The sequence below is a fragment of the Lissotriton helveticus genome, chromosome 3_1, assembly GCF_964261635.1.
Source record: "Lissotriton helveticus chromosome 3_1, aLisHel1.1, whole genome shotgun sequence".
In the NCBI taxonomy this organism is placed as follows: domain Eukaryota; kingdom Metazoa; phylum Chordata; class Amphibia; order Caudata; family Salamandridae; genus Lissotriton; species Lissotriton helveticus.
Window position 1 is genome coordinate 1834600784 of NC_136061.1, and position 19368 is coordinate 1834620151.

At 45.1% G+C, this 19368-nt stretch overlaps 1 protein-coding gene across 2 annotated transcripts in view; it reads left to right on the plus strand.

Moving 5' to 3' along the window:
• Positions 1 to 19368, plus strand: part of LOC144823879 (mucin-5B-like) — a 737446-nt gene that overhangs the window by 652222 nt on the left and 65856 nt on the right. For both annotated transcript variants that reach the window (XM_078682767.1, XM_078682768.1), the window contains 2 exons: positions 2136 to 2264; positions 14515 to 14560. In XM_078682767.1, coding sequence (XP_078538893.1) covers positions 2136 to 2264; positions 14515 to 14560 — 175 coding nt within the window. The remainder of the gene's footprint in view (positions 1 to 2135; positions 2265 to 14514; positions 14561 to 19368) is intronic.

The following is a 19368-nucleotide window of genomic DNA, read 5'->3' on the forward strand; positions in this document are numbered from 1 at the left end:
GTGGTGGGGTATCTGCTGACACTGCCTACAGCTGGGATCAGCTATCTCTGCCCCCTGTGGTGCTGATGTTGGAGAGATGTGACTGAGTAATCTCAGCCTGACCCTCTTCGTTAGGCCTGAGCATGTGCTGCTGTAGCCATGGAGCTGATGTCACATGTTGTCTGTGAGCAAGATCTTGGTAGCAAGGGGATGTAGCTTACTGCTTGCGGCTGGAATGTGCTTTATCTTTTGCAGCTGTGGTATGAGTAGACAGTTGCGGATGGTGCGGGACGGTTTTGCTGTGTGACCTTAGTCTCTTCCGCTGACCTCGGGCACTTCCTGCTCAGATGGTTGCGGAGGGATCAAGGGCTTCAAGGCTGTGGTGGGAACTGGGAGCTGCATAGGCGTTGCATTGCCTGCTTCCTGTTGCATGTTTTGAGGCAGGTGGAGCTCTTTCAGCTTCTACCTGTGCCTGTATTCACTGCTCTTTGGGAGGCAGTATAGGAGCTGTAGGGGAACCTGTCAAATCAGGGAACTACCTATATAGCTATACTTGCTACTCTACAGAGGATAGTGAGTAGGTGATAGTTACATTGTCAAGGGAGGCTCCAGGGATGCTGGGTGAGGGCGTGAAGTAACCCTCATTGTATTACATGGGATGGGAGAGGTTTGTATTATGATCCTGCACCAAGTCCTTGCTCTCGGCAGATCCCAGCCACCAGCTCAGTCAAGTTTTACTATGTGTGGTAAAATTGCACCCACTAATTCGGGAGATAGGAACAGCACCCAGCTTGGAATGGGCAGGAATGTTATCTCTCCCCACAGGGTACAACTCTGAGTTACTCATAATCAGGGTCTTTGTGACAAATGTGGAATATGTTTAAGTCCACAGAAACAAAGATCGATGGCCTAAAAGAGAGTGAGTGAATCAGAAACTGAAATTATTCAAAAATACCAGATTCTCCATTGACCCCGCCCGTGTTATAAGCTCTCTCAATGGTGTACCACATAATGTGGAGATGCCACTGGTTGAAACGTGTTGGCTTCTGCCAAGCTTCCAAATTTGTTCTGCTAGTCTTGGTCACACATCAACTGCCCAGGCTAAAGTGACTGGTCTACCACCATGCCTGCGGGAGTTAACTTTGTATGAATCATCAATGTAAATAATGGCACACTTTCCTGGAAAGATTGATGTTTGTGCCCCAACAAGTTAGGAAGACTCACTTCCTAACAATATATATCCACCCAGGAGGCACATTTCTAGCTCTCATATATGGTAGCAGATATTCTAATAGTTATGTTTAATGGAGAGGATGTGGCCTAACAGCTAGGGCGGTCAACCTCGGCGCTGGGGAACCGGGTTTGAGTCTCAGCAGGGAAGCTCAACATCCTGTAATTCTGGGCAAATCATTTAATCTCCCCATGCCTTAAAAAAAAGTGAATATGTCCGTCTGTAATACAACTGGTGCTCATGTAAAGTGCTCTGATACCTTCTGGTCTAGTTTACGATATATAAAACAAAAAAAAACAAAAAAATGTTTGACATTGGTAAAACTCACCTGAAAGCCTTCCTCCTGCAAGTGTTTCCTCCAATGGGAGTAGGAGCAACATTGGTGGATCACTGTCGCCCTAGCAGAACAATCTACATTTGTCAGATTTGTCACTGCCTCCTTGGCTAATATTTTAATTTCACCTACTGGTAGATGCAAATCTTACAGCCAGACTCTAAACTAGCTATACGTATTTTCAGATGTACTGACCTGGTCAGTCCGACCATGGACAGTCAGTAAACATTACGTGCTTCAACCCCAGGCTATGAGGAGATTCAGGCTTAGCTCAGGCTGTCACACCTCCAGGCTCAAAGTGGCAACTTGCTTAACCCTGTAGGTATAAGTGCAAATTCATTCCTGGACAGATTAGCTATACTGCCACTCAAATCCTTTCCAGGAGTGAGCCAAACCCAGAGACTTTGCTTTATGGCCCAGGAGTATGGTAGGTCATCAAGTGAGCCAAGAGTGTCCCAGTGGAGTGCATCAACTGAGAATACAAACACCTACCTCACTATCTTATTATCTTGTATCAACGACGGAGCATAATTGGATCCGAAATTATTGCTTTATATTGTATAAAAACTCTTTCCTGTATTTTCTCTTTAGCCTGGAGAAGTTTGGAGGGACCTCGATTCAAATTGCACGTCATATAGATGTGAGCAAACTGGAACAACGTTTACCTTGGGGGAAGAAAATACAATTTGCTCTCCCTTTGTGCCAGAAATCTGCCAGCCGGTAAGTGTATTACACTTTGATCAGTCTCTCAAAGAGTCGCTGAATCATTTGTCCACAAGTTTCTTCACAGAAGAATCCTTAGGGCCAGATATGAATAGGCTGACTTCTAACAGATTGGACGTTGATGAGTGGCTTCTGAAGGTCGGAATTCTAATCTGATTCTAAAAGTTTGTAAGACTCAATAAAAGTCATATATTTACATAAAATATGTGTATAAGGGGACCTAGTATTTGGGGCAGCAGAGTGCTTCACATGAAAAAGAACAATTGATGCAAGATGGTTAGCTTGGTTGAGGCAAGAATAGGAGTGAAAAAGAAACAATGTTAGACATTAATATACTTTTCATGTTTCAGTATTTCTGGAAGGATAACAAGTAAGGGTTAAGTCTTAGATCATTTGGAAGACAGTTCCGAAGAAGTGGTGCTTTGTATCATAAAATACAATAGGTTATTGTTCGGACACAATATACTATTCACTGTTTTTTCTAGTTTTCAGGGGGCAGCAGTCGTACTAGTGGAAATATTATGTATTTAATTTATCTGAATCGTAGGGTGGCCTAACTGGTTTTGAAATATATACGGCCTTGCTTTTTCTAATCAAACTAATGCATTATGTGGTCTGTTGTTCTCCTGTTCAGACAAAGGCTGCAATTTTGCTTGAGCATTAATTACTTCTCCCCGATACTCATTTGAGTTGTCTTTGCTGTTTCAATTGATTGTATTATGTCCTGTGTTGTTTATAATCTATTGTTGATCCATACACTTCAACCCAAACTGTTTGCATCAGCCAAGAATAATTGCACTCCAAGTTTATCAAAGACAGGACTTACAGTTTGAGGTTTTTGGATTTCTAAACTGCACTGTCTAGGTCGATTTGTTTGGTCCTCGCTTTTCAACAAAGAAGAAACACTATGGGCTTCATAACAAAGTTAGTCGGAAAGCATTTCGACCGACTCGGTGTCGGAAAGGTTACAGACTAAATCGGATTCGAGGAGTCCGACCTACCAATTGCGATTTTTCCAAACACCGTTCGGTCGGACTCCCATTGATTTCAATGGGAGTGTGTGTTCTGACCGAAAACATAGGCTCCCATTAAAGGAAGGGGTGGTTGCGGAAAACCTTGCACCCTGTGGCTGGGACCTCATTGTGCCTGCCACACTGTGCTTGATTTCAAAGGGGTTCCCTTGGGTAACCCCACGGACCCCAACCGGAGGACTCTGGGTGAAGTATGGCCTAAATCAGATTCCAACAGTCGATCCGTGTCGGACAAACTGATTCAGACAGACTGTCCAAACCTAACATTGCGACCTCTTGGTCGGAAACGCGGTCCATAGAGCCAAACAAACCTACTCCGACCAACTCAGTTTCTCCGAATGACTGTCAGAGCCGAGTTGGATGAACTGAACGGTTGCCTAACATCCAAGTCTATCGGTCAGAAATGTTTCCGAGTTGGTTGGAAACGCAGGTTACGAATCCGATTCGGACAAACCGAATGCCGCTTGGAGCCTTTCCGTCCGACAACATAATCGGCCCCTATGTCTAATAAATTGGTAACCTCTATAAGAAAACAATGCCTTCTTGAAGTAATCTTGAAATAATGAGAAAGGCTCAGTGCTTTTGGGGAAGAGAGGAGCAGCATATTCCACTGACACCAGGTTTGTGTAAAAAGGCTGCTTTATTAAAACAGATGCACATTACAAACTACCCTGGTCCTTTTCTTTACAAAGATATAACCTCACTATAAATATGAATCACCTATGAAAAGCTACACACACCCCCGTAACAACCTAAATCGTCAATAACAATACTTGCACCAGAACTGGTCAATTGTAACTGGGACCTCTAAAATCCCTTCCCTTTATTGTACCTGTATTATTCTTTGAATCCATTCAACTTCCTAACCTTGAACTTTGTAAGTCATCCAGGCGTGAGCTTGCCTATCAATTCCCTTTCAGCCTAAACTGGCGCTGACAAAAACAATAAACTTCTGTAAATCATGGCAACTTCTCAGCTTACTGACACCGAGAGAAACTAAAGGGGAGGATGAGTAGGAAGGAAACCCCCCTCCCTTTTCTCTGCTCCCATCCCATGCCTCCTGTGTTTCTAAAGAGAAATGTCCCCAACTACTAAATACAAAGTACCTTTTCCAAAACCAACTTTGTCTGGAACAGGTAGAACTCCATTCCCATAAAAGACAAATGGACATTATCCCCTCTGAAAAATTAAACATCCTTGCAACGGTGATCTGAGTGAACCACCCTACCAATACCAAAGTCCCTGCAGCAAGCATGCATCTCTTCATTTAATTTTCTCAAAACCTTATCTCAGAACCTTATCTATGGCTTAGGGCTTGACTGCCCCATGCCAAACCCTCGGTCCAAAATATGTGGTAGTCTGCCCATAACTTATTGGTCTTCATCAGATACTCCTTCATGGATTGAATAAGTGCCAAGCCCCCCTGAACCACCAAGTAATTTTCTCCTAGATGAAGCAGAAGTATATTAGGACATTTCCCACCTACTAGAAGCCTATTCAGATGGGTTAGAAGCACTTTCTATCTCATCCCCCCTTGTTAAACCCCAGATTCACGCCGTGGATGCTGGCCCTTGTGTGGTGCAAAGGAGTGGCCCACAATCCAGATGTTCAGCCCTGCCGCCAGGGATAAAGGAACAGAACCTGAAACAGAAACAAAGTTGACAACCTGCTCACTTGCTTACGCCAACCTCCCTTCCCCTGACATATCTCTGAAAGCAATTGATAACCATCTACCCAGCTCCATGAAGCTCCCTCAACCCCAACCCCTCTAGCCTGCTTCCATAGCTACACAGATCCTGAAAGAATGAGTCCCAAACCCTCTTGGGTCCAAGCCAATCAACAACAGTGATTTGCACAAAATAGACAGCAGTTGGAAAGATGTTACAGGTGTACCATCCTTGGGCCTACATACATTCCCCTCAATAGCAACCTCTGGCAACAGAGCTGAAGCCCAAAGTACCAGGCAAATGTCCGCTAGACAGTAATATATCAGGAGAACGCTTTTGCTTCTTTCCTTTCATCAGTCTTAGACTTGTACAACAAAACATGTAAGCCTTCCTCACCGCAACACACATCTTCCCATAGAATACCTCTCCCCTCCCACCCCCCAGTAGCTCAGACACCCAGAAAGCCCCAAAAACATCCATGACATCAGGGTTGAAAACAAAACTGTCTCACTATTGTTTGTGCAAGCTCTGGGAAAGGACTTAAGTACTTCATTCAAGCTATCCAGGGTCAGAGGCCTCTATATGTGGTCACCTTGCCCAACCATCCAAAATCCTTTTCTCTGGTTTGCCAGCGTAGGGGGTGTAGCCCCATAAGAGCTAGCTTATTAATGCAATACCTGACAGCTCTCCTGAAACTGTTACCTTTGACTGGCCTTTCTCTACAAGGGAGAGTATAACTTACACAACATTTTCTACCCTCTCACATTCCCTGGCTAAAAATTCAGTCCACGCCCAATAGTATGCCCTCCTCGTGGAAATTGCTAATGACTCAACTACCAATTGGAGCATCCTCTTTCTCTCTCTCCCAGAGACCGAAGCTCCAGCAGCATCTGTGTTCACACTCAGACTGCCTCCATGGCCAGCCCATGTAACGTCTCCCACTGTGAACGAAACAAATCATCAACAATGTAATTGTCCACACCAGGCATGCGTTGGGATCTGGATCTAAAAGAATTTAACGTCTCAAGCAGTGCAATACAAAATCTCTCAGCAACTGCCACAACTGTAGCTCCCTGGCGTACTGCCTGTTAACTACATGCACAAACTACATGTTGTTGACTCTGAGACAAACTCTCCTATGTGCCAGATGTCACCCCCATAGCACTACTACCTAGGAGAAACATTCTAGGGCAGTAATGCTAATCCTACCCTCTTTCCATATCTCACACCAACTTTTTGTGCACCACTGACATTGACAATATAAACCAAAGCTACAACCTCCTGCTGCGTGTGAAAAGATTTCTGCGTCCCATTTCACTCAAAGCTGCTAGTGGGATCTCATTGAAGGCTTGTAAAAAGGCCCTCCACATTCTCTGATCCTCCTTAACACCTGATGACAACCTGATATGATGAGGCAAGGGCTGTCCAGAGAAAGGCAAACCTAATCTTCTATAGAAAGTTCTTCCTGCTCTCACTACTCTGCAGGCGAAGTTCACGTGACTCAGATTTACCTAGCATTGTGTTCCACAAATTCTGCATGGTAAGTTTTTCTCCGCAAGCAACCGGGCCTCCATGGTCGTTGAATTGATCTCAATACCCGGAAAAGACAGTACTGGGTCCAACCGACTTCTCTGAGGCCAATGGAACACCCACGTCACCCATGAGCTCCTGGAAGTTTTTCAGCAAGCGCTGGCAGTCTCTGGAACCAGGACTACCTACAAGAATCATCTAAGTAATGTGTTATATGGTCATGACCTGTGTATCAATGAATAACCACTAAAGAAATGTGCTAAAGCACCTGAATACAGTACAAGAAATAGAGCAACCCATTGGGAGCTCTTTATCCACGTACCATTGACCTTCCAAATGGATACCCAGCAGTTGGACATCAGCAGGGTGCATCGGCAACAAATGGAATGCAGACTTGATGTCGCTCATAGCCATCAGTGCCCCCTGCCCCCCTTTTTCCACTAAAGCCAAGGCCACATCTATAGACGACTATGTCCCTGAAACATGTGCAGATGGAATGAAATCATTAACTGACTTTCCTTTGGGCCATGAAAGGTGCTGAATTAGCCTAAACTGCCCATGTTCTTTTTTGGGTATCACTCCGATGGGGGACACAATGAGGTGTTCCATAGGCAAATCCTCAAAGGAACCTGCCATCCTACCTTCCTGAATCTTTTGCTTAGCTTCTCCCTCACCACTTGGGCATGGTAATTCCCTGAATTAAAATAAGCTGCCCAATGTCACACCCGCAGGCCATTGTAACAAAAACTGAAACTGTCTTTAAAGCCTTGTAGCAGTAAACTAGCATCATCCGTCCTGTCATAGTCTGAGAGGTAATATGCGAGGCTGTGCAAGTTAATGCATGTATAAGCCCTTCCCTCCAGATCCCTGTCCCTCCCTACCTGACCTGAAGCACATTGCACAGCCTATCTGTAGCTGGTTGCATAACTGGCCCTGCCCGCACGAAAGCAGGTCACCAATGGGTGTCTACTTTTGCACTTCAAGCACTCATCTCAGAACTTACGGCTACCTTGACCTTTGCATTAACCCCCAGCCCTCCCCGGGTGGGCCAGACCTGAATAGGCCTATAAAAAATTGGCGACCCACTAACCTTAAAAATGGGTTTGCTGGGCTCATGGTGTGCTACCATAAGTCTGTGTACAGTTCCCCCCATTGTGCATCTGGGTCCAATGCTATACGAGCACTGAATTCCTCATTGTTCTGGGCCCAAGCACAGCCCTCATAATTCAACTATGCTCACCTGATATCATCTATGTATGTAAAGAGTGCTACTAACCCCTCTTATACTCTTCATAGTACACACTTGCATATATGAGAAATGTCATAGTTCAATTATCTAATGTCACTGGCACCCTCGGCCATTTGGCCAACTCTAATTCTTCCTCCTTAGAACTTTCCTTGGAGCTCAATTCCCTATGGAGGAGTTTCTGTATTTCAACATTCTTCCCTTCAAAATCATCTCCTTTATGGAGTGCTTGAGGTCGGCGTGACAACTTTTTAAGTATCCTTGTAGGGCAACCTCTTGAACTTCATTTCTTTGCTTTCCAGCTTATCACCTTAGTCCATTTTTGTGTTGCTTTTTTGATTCCCCCAAGACCCTGTACCTACGTCTTTGTCAGTGGCCTTTTCCTAGTGTACTCGCCTGGAATATGTTCCCATTTCTTGTCTTTTGACCTTCTGCTGACTATCCCCCTCCTTCAGTATGGCTTTGTCGGGGTGCACCGTGTGGTCCTCGTTACTCACAGCAGTGTACAACATGTATAGATCTTTCCTTTAGTGGGCCTCCCTTCTATCCTGAGGCTTCCTAGCACCCATCCCAATAATCTTTTGGCTGGCCTTCCTGCTTTCTTGAGACTCCCTAGCCCCAACCCCAGTGGACACCATCCTTTGGCAGCTCACCCTTTTTTTTAAGCTCATTAGCCTCTACCCCTGTAGACACTATGCAAGACTTGTGTGGGCCACATTTCGGTATCTTATCTGGTGCCAAGGTTGGTGCCTGCTCCACCATCATCTGTTGCCGCCAGTTCCTGTCCCATCCTCCTGGGTTATCCTGGGCAACTGGATCCTGTACCACTCTAGAAGTAGATAGGTTAGAAAACCCTCTACTACACCTCCTTTCCACCTCTGGAGAACTTCTTCCGGCCCCTCATTATCATTGCTCAGTTCCCCTTCCTCCAAACTTTACTCTTCATAATCAAGCATTGACAGCTCAGTCTGTGCCCTAAGATCTTTGAGTGCAGCTCCGTCTACCTGCTTTTGAAGGGGCTCATCCACATGCAAAATATGCTCCCATATTAACCTTCTGGGGAGGTAGTACCTTGCCCTCCTCACCTTTCTAGTGATACATAGTCCCGTAGTCCGTCCTGGCGGAGCATGGTCCAACTCCTTCCACCCATTGCACTGCCGAGGTCACACCAGACCTTCTTGTGGCCATGATCTTCACATCCCCGACGGATTTCAGTTAGTGCTTTCATTTCTTCTTATTTATTTATTTATTTAAAGAGTTTTATATAGCGCTGGCTAGACCCGGAGGTATCAGAGCGCTTTACATGAGAATCAACAATGTAACAGAAAAAGTTCAACAATTACACAAAACATTCAAAACATAAGCAATACAATTAGGAGAGGAGAGAAGAGAAAGGAGAGAGAAAAGTAGTAGAGGGGGCAGGGGAGGTGAGAAAGGGAGGATAAGGAAAGAGACAATAAGGAGAGATGAAAAGAAGTCTGTCAAAAGACCGACTGGGTAGGTGACGACCAAGGAGGGAATCCACGGCCCATCTCCCCTATAGTTAAACCAAGTAGCTCGATCGGGCATCAGACAAAATAGTTCAGTCTCAAATAAATTGAGAGAGGAGAGAAGGAGAGACATAGATAGAGGGAGGATGCGGGAGGAGCCGACAGGCGAGAAGAAAGGAGGGGCAACAATGTGGTTCAACAATATACCAGAAAAAGATCAACAAGTAAACATAATATCAAACAATCAGCAATACATTAGGAGAAGAGAGAAAGGAGAGAGAAAGTAGTGGGGGGTAGGAGAGGTGAGAAAGTGAGGATAAGGGAAGACACAACCATAGAGACGAAAGGAAGTCTGCCTAAGGACCGACTGGGTAGGTGACGACCAAGGAGGGAATCCACGGCCCATCTCCCCTATAGCTAGACCAAGTAGCTCCATCGGGCATCAGACAAAATAGTTCAGTCTCAGTATATTGAGAGAGAAGAGAAGGAGAGACATAGATAGAGGGAGGATGCGGGAGGAGCCGACAGGAGAGACGAAAGGAGGTGCAACAATGTGGTTCAACAATATACCAGAAAAAGATCAGCCAGTAAACATAATATCAAACAATCAGCAATACATTAGGAGAGGAGAGAAGGGAGAGAAAAATTAGTGGGGGGTAGGGGAGGTGAGAAAGTGAGGATAAGGGAAGAGACAACCATAGAGACGAAAGGAAGTCTGTCTAAGGACCGACTGGGTAGGTGACGACCACGGAGGGAATCCACGGCCCATCTCCCCTATAGCTAAACCAAGTAGCTCCATCGGGCATCAGACAAAATAGTTCAGTCTCAGTACATTGAGAGAGGAGAGAAGGAGAGACATAGATAGAGGGAGGATGCGGGAGGAGCCGACAGGAGAGACGAAAGGAGGTGCAACAATGTGGTTCAACAATATACCAGAAAAAGATCAGCCAGTAAACATAATATCAGACAATCAGCAATACATTAGGAGAGGAGAGAAAGGAGAGAAAAAGTAGTGGGGGGTAGGGGAGGTGAGAAAGTGAGGATAAGGGAAGAGATAACCATAGAGAAGAAAGGAAGTCTGTCTAAGGACCGACTGGGTAGGTGACGACCACGGAGGGAATCCACGGCCCATCTCCCCTATAGCTAAACCAAGTAGCACATCGGGCATCAGACAAAATAGTTTGGTCTCAAGTGGCGGGGGAAGAGGTTCGCAGAAAAAACAGGGTGGGGACAAAGGGCAAGGGCAGGTGAGGGTAGAGGACAGAAGCTGGAAAGGGTAGGAGCGGAGAGGGGGGAGGGTAGGGGGAAGGGAGAGGGGGAAGATAAGGTTAGTAGAGACACAGAAGCATTTGCCCGAAGTCCGGCTGGGTAGGTGATAGTCAAAATAGGGCACCAAAAGTCAATCTCCCCTATAGCTCGCGGGGTAGCTCTGCCGGGCATCATACAGAAGTAGCTAGGTCTCAGCTTTCCAGGGCAGGGGAGGAATGAAAACATCATAGAAGGTCCCGCTCCTCTGCTCGTGGGACGGGTGTTGGCTCAGCAATGCACGCAGGAGTTCTTAGTAGGGGAGAGTATGGAGACAGCAGGGTGTCATTTGTCTCAAGCGGTGGGCCCTCCAACCTGGAAAAAGCAGTCAGTCCTAGCACACAAAACGGGAGTAGCAGTGATCGCCGCCATTTAAGTAAACGCGGCCGCCATATTACAGTCAGGCAGAGGCGAAGGGGGAGAAGTCCTGCCGAGTCGGATCCGTTCTTCACTGCCGCACGACATCGCTCCATCGGCGTACAAACTCGTGTTCAATCCTTCGGATCGGAGCTCACCCCTCGCAGAACAGCGCTGGCACCGCCAATTATCGGGTGGCAGGATGGACCAATATTTCGCATCGGCCGCCAGCCGACGCCGCCATCTTACATCAGGCACAGCTCCGATGCTCGTCAATATTTCTTACACATACTGCGGGTCTGCGCATATAATCCAGCATGCCCGCCACAGTTCAACAATATGCCTCATCTCAGATCCGCCAGATCGCTCACCAATGAGGAGTCGAGAGGGCTGTCTAGTAGGCCGCAGGCAAGAGGCACGTAGGGATATCCCCTAGGCTTACTGCGGAGAGGTTACATCAGGACTGGCCGATGACAGAAGGTTCCCCTCCTCAGGTCCCATGCAGGAGCAGCTTCATGAGTGAGAGACCGTGCCAGTAGTTAATAGTAAGGAGCGAGCAACCGCAGCCAGGCAGAGTGTCTCCTTATGTTGCCGAGGTCTTCTTAGCACTGTGGGGTCTCAATAGCTCACCTCATGGACCGCAGGAGTCATTAGCGCCGTGCCCCGCGCCCGCCGCCATCTTAGGGTCAGGCACGCCATCCTCGCGGTGATAACAGTAGGTGAGAAATTGCCTCACGGAGCCACGAATTCCTTGTCAGCGCTTGCACCGGCCATCCGCTCACCCTTGGCATCAGCACGAGTACAGGGGGTCCAAACGCGGAGGCTGCATCAGATCGCGTTGGCTGCAAGCTCCGGCGCTTAGGGCTGGCTGGCAGGCGCCATGTTGAGTACCGCTCCTTGGAACGTTCGGGCCGCAAAACCACTTCTCCTGCAGATAAGGCTGTTGATGGGTGCCCAATTCAAGAGCGCTACATGCTCTGCTGCTGAGATCCGCCGCTGAAGTCCCCCGGAGCCCCGGGACACCCGCGATATCTTCTCAGGGCCATTGAGCCTCACATGGTCCAGTGTGCTTGCCAAAAACTTTCCATGTTTCATTTCCTCACCTGTCATCTCCCCCGTGCACTCATCCTACTGACTGTGGGTCTCCCACATGCGGTGATGGACTTTACCTAGAAGGCAACCTGTCCTCCCCTGCTGCTGCTCCCCTACCACTAATCCCTACCAATCACCAACTGTAACTGGTCCCCCATATAACCTGCTTGAGGACTTAACTGCTAATTTTCTGGCTGGGCTCCCCACGCTAGACCTCCTTGCCTCATGAAAACCCTCTTCCTGCCCGTCCTCCTTCCCCTCACTCCATTCCAGGCTAGCTGCTCCAACAGAGGGACGTGGCAGGCCTATAAGCTGAAAATATGCCCCTGAGGCCACCCCATGAGACCCCCAGGAGCCCACAAATGCCCCCTTCCTAACTTCCCTGCCCCAGGCTGCCCATGCTCACATAAGCACATGTTTCAAACATGTATCATTGTCCTAGTCAATTCTGTCGGGATTTCTGTCCTGCGGTGGTTTTAGATCCTCCACCTGCCCTCACTTCATTACTTCAGCTGTGTACAGCATTGATTGTTCATACACCTTGCTAAACTCCACCTCATATCATACTGACCAGCCTCAGGGCTCCTATGAAGTTCCCTAATCTTCTTCTCCAATCCCCCTCCATCTCCCCATCGCTGAGTCCTCTGGTGAGTGCAGCCAGCTAGAATCGTTCCCTCTCCATGCCCTCATTTTCCCCCTCTCTCTATGTATGGCTGCTTGCACATCCACAATGACCTGCCACATTTGACTACTGCAAAAGCTCAAGGAGGCCTCACGTCACCCAGCATGCTCGTTCTGTGCTCAGCAGTCTAGCTTCTCGCATAAAGCCGCCTCTACTAGAAGAGCCGGCCGTCCTACTGATCATGCCGTCTCAGTCCCTATAGTTAGGGCCACTCTTCGAGTTCTGGAGCTGCTCTGTTTGCTTAGCTGCTCTACTCCTGAAGCCTGGGGATGGTACAAGTATGTACATCCCAAGCACCACTGCCGCGACCCCATCCAGCATCTTCATGGATGGGACGCCCACAACGCTGCTGGGCTCGGTCTACCAGCAGTCCCATGCGCCCAGCCTTGGACAATGGCCGCACCTCCTGTTCCACCTTGTCATCTTTAACGTCACATAGCACCATTGCAGTAAGTAAATAATACCTTCTAACAGGATTACTACAAACAAACCAATCCCCAGACAATTCTTCCAAACATAAACAAGACAAAATCACCGATGCACAGGTGCCTGCCACCGTGTCACCAAGACAAAATTGTGTCCGGTACCTTAAAATGGCAGCTTATACATAGCTTTGGCTACAAAACTAGGCAAAAATGAGCACCAACCCCGAAGCCGTTGCTGGACTGCTCCACTTTCCCAAAAAAAAACATGGGGCAGACCGTCCTGTGGTCGGCAGCCCCACAAATCCCCATTAGCTTATTGTACAAATTTATCAAATTTGTATGTACATGCTACAATTAGTTTGTGACATTGTAGCAAAGATGTGAAATACAGAATACTGTGGAACCGTGTTATGCACCAGGTAATGTCTGGGAGTTGTAGGAGAGCTTCTACACATTGTCAATATTTGTCTCACAGTAAGGCAAACATATTTATGGCTCTGTTTAATTTGTAGGCTACCAACTACAATAAGTTAACCCATTGTAAGAAAGGCAACTGAGAGGGCTAGAAATGATTAGATGGCAGTTGACCTCTGTGTGGCTTCTGGAACTTGCTGCCCAAAGGGAAAGACTCTTTACCACGCAATCACAACCACGCAATGCCTTTACAACATGTGCACTACTACGAACACGTCATTAACACATGTTCTTTTAGCACAACAACTTGCTGTAGGGAACACTTTGTTGGACTGGTGTTGGATTTTAAGTCCACAACCTTCCCTACTGTTATGCAGACTGGAGTTCGAATAGTAAATTATACTATTCCAAAATCTAGCACTTCTCTAAGGCACGTAATTGCAACAAATTGTGTGCTAAAAGAACGCGTGGTAAGATGCAATCATTGTATAAACGTGTGGTAAGATGCAATCATTGTATTGCCCATTTTGTAAAAGCATGCTTGATAAAGGCATGCGTGGTTCCATCCTACAACACTGCCCAAAATATATAGAATGGTTGTTTCAGTGGCAGGCATGGGCAAACTTCAAATGTAATGTACTATTGGAGATTTTATAGTTTTGAGGCTACTGATCTTAGATCTGGATCATTGGTCATACCTTTAAGATTAAGATAAAGTTTTAGCTCAATGCCAGGTGTAAATCACGTTTAAATCAATTACATTATTGCGTTATGGACTCTTTTAAAGAATGACCTTAACATTGTTTAAATATATCTTCATATATTTTTGTCCCATTCTGTTACTTTTCTCTTCTGCGCTTCTGTTCTTGTTTAACATCATCTTCATTTGACCGCCTTTCACAATTCACTACCTTGCTGCCTGCTGTTGTATGTGTTATTCCATGCTTGGTGAACCAAGTATGACATCTGTCACCCAAAAAAATACTTAATTTTCTCTGACTCTTTCAGGGTACTATAGAGATGACGTCAGATGGCTGCTGTCAGACATGTCAAGGTAACTTACTCTAATGTGCATTGATGTCGTAGGAATTCTCCTGATTGTATGATTATGGTAGCTCAACTGCAGAAGGGATTAATGCATCCTTCAACACTTCTCAGCTATCATGTAAACATCAGCTTCAGTTCAATTCTGTTGTTTCCGCTACATGATTATGCCAGAAACGAATACCATAATCTAATGCATATACAATCGCTAGTGTGCTCGTGCAATCCCTTGTACCTTTCACTACCACACTCTGACGTTTACAAGCATGCATGTACAGGGAGAGCAATAATTTCATGCAGAATAATTATACCTACTTCATGAAAAACTGTATGGATTACACTTTTGTCTGTTTGACCTCAAAGCACCAATACAGAATGGAAATGGATGAGCTGAGAACTGGTTGATTTCCTAAAGAATTTGAGCTAGAACAATGTGAGAGACAATACATATTGGGAAACTCGTTTTCATTTTGGACTCATAATTTTTATTTGAAAATATCACCATAGATACATGTTGGTGATCCTCAGACCCCAGAATGGAATATAAGGTCGTGTTTGAAACCCAATACAATATACATAATAGAGAGAATTATTGGAAGTGTATAAACAAAGGAAGGACAGGGAAGTTTATATTGTTTCCCTGTAGAAGCGGCTTGTAACCGCAAAGCATATTGGTTGTAGTTTTTAATGGATCCCGAAGGTACTCTAATGCTCACGACTACTCCCTTTTGTGACGTTCATCATTCTTGTTATAAACTGCATTGATTATTGAAGTTCATTGAATGCTCAACATAATTTTTCTGTGAATATTACACTTTTATTTGTGCCAGACTGTTATAAACATGATATATCTATATATTCTTGTAATGTTGTAATCCATAACTCTTCTCATGAAGTAAGCATAGGTTTTCTGTGCGAAATTATTACTCCCCCTGTTCATTTATGCTTGTATCTGAAATTATAACTTAGTATGGTCACTGTCTTGATGAGAAGGATTATGCGCAGGGATATTGGTCATCAGATAACCCACTACTAAAATACAGTCAGACATTGCCATTGCACAGACCTTGTGCCTTAAACTATAAACCTTAAACCGTAGGTTGCTAATGGTCTATCCACATATTGAATATCTCGTTGCAACTCGGCAAAGGACACAGGTAGGCACCAACCTCAGTTCTGGACCCATCCCTACAGTACCTAATCTGTCATTTCTATTTTCTTCCAAGCGCCCAGCATTGTCATTTCTTCACGGAAGTGGTGGTCTTGAGGTATCAAGGAACGGGGGATACCAGATCCTGTATGCACCTTCAAGAATCCAACTTGGCTCGGGGGGCATCACTGTGATGTACTTTGATTTCACACAAACTCAAACTAGCCTTTCATGATGAATAAGAGATCATAGAGGATGTGACAACTCAGAGTCTAAAGTGTTAAACAGAATTCAGTGTTTTTTAAGAATAATTCAAACTACCGGCGTGCTTAGCATTCCCAAGAGATGGGACGCAGGCACTTTATTAATGTATTCACTAATAGAAGGTAATAGTGGTTTCATACTGGCAGTAATTTTAAGTTTCTTTTTAATTTGTTTATAAGCGCCAGTGCTTTTATGCCTCACATAGCATGAAACGGAAGCAAGTTTTGTTCCACTATGCTAACTCTTTTGCACCAATGCTTCACCATGCCTACACGGGCCTCAGCAATCTTATAGGCTCAACTCCACATCAACAACCATAAATATGAGGGTGCGTGCCAGGTTAAGTACCCAGCCAAGCCAAACTCTAAATTAATGAAAGCAAGTATGGGTCATTGTTGGACTTCGTGGACAAAGTGAGTTATTTTTGGCAAAGAAAATTGTGATCAAGGCCAAAATCAGACTCACATCCTTCCTTTTTTTAACAACAATGAAGAAAAAACAACTTAAATATATCCCCTACTCCTTCTACATTACTGACCTTCAAAAATCATTCAAGAGTTCCTTTATCTTCATTAATGCTACAAAGAGTCACCCAATAAAAGCAGAGATCTTTCAATATGATATTTTCTCTCCCACTTTTGTCATGTTAATTTATGATATGTTAATATAACGTATAAAGCGCACAAATACCCGGGGGTGTCTCTGTGCTGAACCTGAGCCTAACCCAGAAGGAAGGGTGAAGAATTTATATTAATTCACAAATAACAAGGTTTTAAGTTCCTTTCTAAAAGAGGCAAGAGAGTTGGCAGCTCTTATGTTCACCTGGAGTGTATTCCACAGTTTAGCTGTACCATGACCTATGCTTCGACCTCCCCAGCTCGAGGTTTGAATCCCTGGTACCAACATCAATCTGGCATTGGTTGACCTTAGGTGTCTGCCAGTGTGGTACCAGGAGAAAAGGTTTTTCAGAGATGCAGGTCCTAGATTATTCAGTGCTTTATAGGCCAGGCACAGTGCCTTGAACTATATATGTTTAGCCATTGGCAGCCAGTGAAGTTTCGGAATGTCTTCTGCAACTTATTGATACTTTGGTAAGTTCAATAGAAGCCTGGCTGCTGCATTTTGCAGCATCTGTAGTTTTAGAAGCCATTACAGCAGTCTAGTTCTGATAGTACTAATATAGTTACAGTCGTCCTCCTGGAATCAGGGGGATGTAGGGCAGGATCTTCTTCAGTTTCCTTATCAAGTAAGACGTGGCCGAAAATGTGGCATTGGTTTGCTGGGAGAAGGTGAGTTTGTTGTCAATCAAAACCCCGAGGTTCTTTGCCTTTTCTACTGGTTTTGAAAACTCTTCAATTTCAGCTGGCCAACAGAGTTCATCCCGTCTTGCTTGGAGGCTACCAAAGATCACCACTTCGTTTTTTTCTGAATTCAATTTGAGGCAATGCCTTCCCATTCAGCTACTGATTTCCCTAATGCAGTTTTGATATGGCACTGCAGGGGAAGCTTGATTTTTATGAGCCACGATCACAATATGAGTGTCGTCGGCATATGATGTTAAGTTAAAATGAAGTGTTGGATTAACGAGGCCAGTTCCGACACATACATATTAATCACACCATTATTGCTCAAGAGCCATACAGAACCAGTTCCCACCCCAGAAAACCTCTCCACTACCACTTCCAAATTCTATATTTCCAGCAACTTGTTAAGTGTTACTTAACAATGAAGATCTTAAAACTAGAGAAACAGTAAACATTTTCACACTCTCACCAGTATTGGTGACACAACAAACAGCTATATAAGTAGCCATCATCTGAAATAGTAAATGAAGTTTCAATAAATGTCAATTAGCTAGAGTGTGCATCTTACACAATGGCACCTGATGTAAAATTGAGGAGATTAAAGAACTTAGTAGACTGTTCAAAATGCGAAGTCAAAACCATTAGTTCTACTTGCACAATCTCCACAATTCTAAATAGATTGTCAAAGCTTCCAGAAATAATGGGCATCCATTTAGCCGCCTTAAATAAGGAGGTAAAGTTTGAAAGGGATCTCATACACACAGCTAACCAAGGAAGATGGAGAACAAAGATTGATTCTGGAGGACGGGGTTAAACTAGACAAGGTGGAACATTCACAATATAAGTTAAATAATGAATTCATTACAGCCAGCTGACCTCATCCTCATTCAGGAAAAACCTAGATTGCACCTAAAATCCAATAAAGACTAACAGGCACATGCATCAACCTTTTTTGCGAGCGTGAACGGTGCGATTCGCAAAAATTTGTCTCTGCTATGCATGAAACTGAAAGGGTCTCGCAATTCAAGAAAATCGCAATTTTTTTAGATTTCTTAAATTGCGATTGCATTTAAGGATTCGCAAATTGCGATTCCATAAATGCAATGCATAATGAAATCGCAAATAGCGATTTTGCTAATATGGGGGGGAGCAAATTACCATAAATTTGAACTTGATGGTAATTTGCAAACACTTTGAAGATGCAGTAAAGTGCATTTTTCAAAGTTGTAGGTTAGCATGTGTGTGTGCTACATGTGTGCACAGTTCAATTTCAGGGGTGCAACAGGGTGTCCTTTTGACACCCTTGCATGCTTGAAATTGCGCATTTAATCTCCCATTCATTCCTATGGGACTGTATCGCCTGTAGGCCCATAGGAATGAATGTGAAGGCATTCCTTAATTGCGACTCACAATTTGTGAGTCGCAATTAAGGAATGTTTGGGAATCATTAATTTTATAGAGATTCCTACATGCATAGGCTTTTGCAATTCCTTAATTACGATTCCTTAATAATCGCAATGAAGGAATCGCAAAAGCCTACATTGAGGCATGTACCTGTATGTGCCTTATTATGACTTCGGCTCTCTTTGAGCGGGGCAAACTTTGGCTGTCTTGGAAGCGAGGCCGCCCTGCTGCTGGTCTGCTTTAAGACTGCCAAACCCATAAGAAACCACCTGCCAGATTACGACTTTTTTGTCTCTGGTGTGAGGTCCTTTGCCGGTCTTACTGTGGTGCCTATGAAAAAGGCATTGCAATGGTAGGATCAAATAGAGTTCCTGCAGGGCATGGACAGTTAAGTCCATTCCCTGCAGGAACTTGTGGTGCATGCCTACAGGGGCACACACCATGTGCCCCCCGGCATGCATCCTCTGGCGCAGAGGCAATAGTGGGCCCTATAGGGCCGCCTTTGTTTCCTCACTGCCACACTTTTCATGGCAGGCTCACCACTATCAAAATTGTGGTACTGAGGAAACTCCTAATATGCATGGTGCCTCCGCTGCGGCACTGTCAGAATCTTAGGGGCCTCAGACGGCTACAAGACTGCCAGGGATCGCAGATCCTGGCGGCAGCAGCGGTCCCCTGGCAGTCCGACTTCCCTGC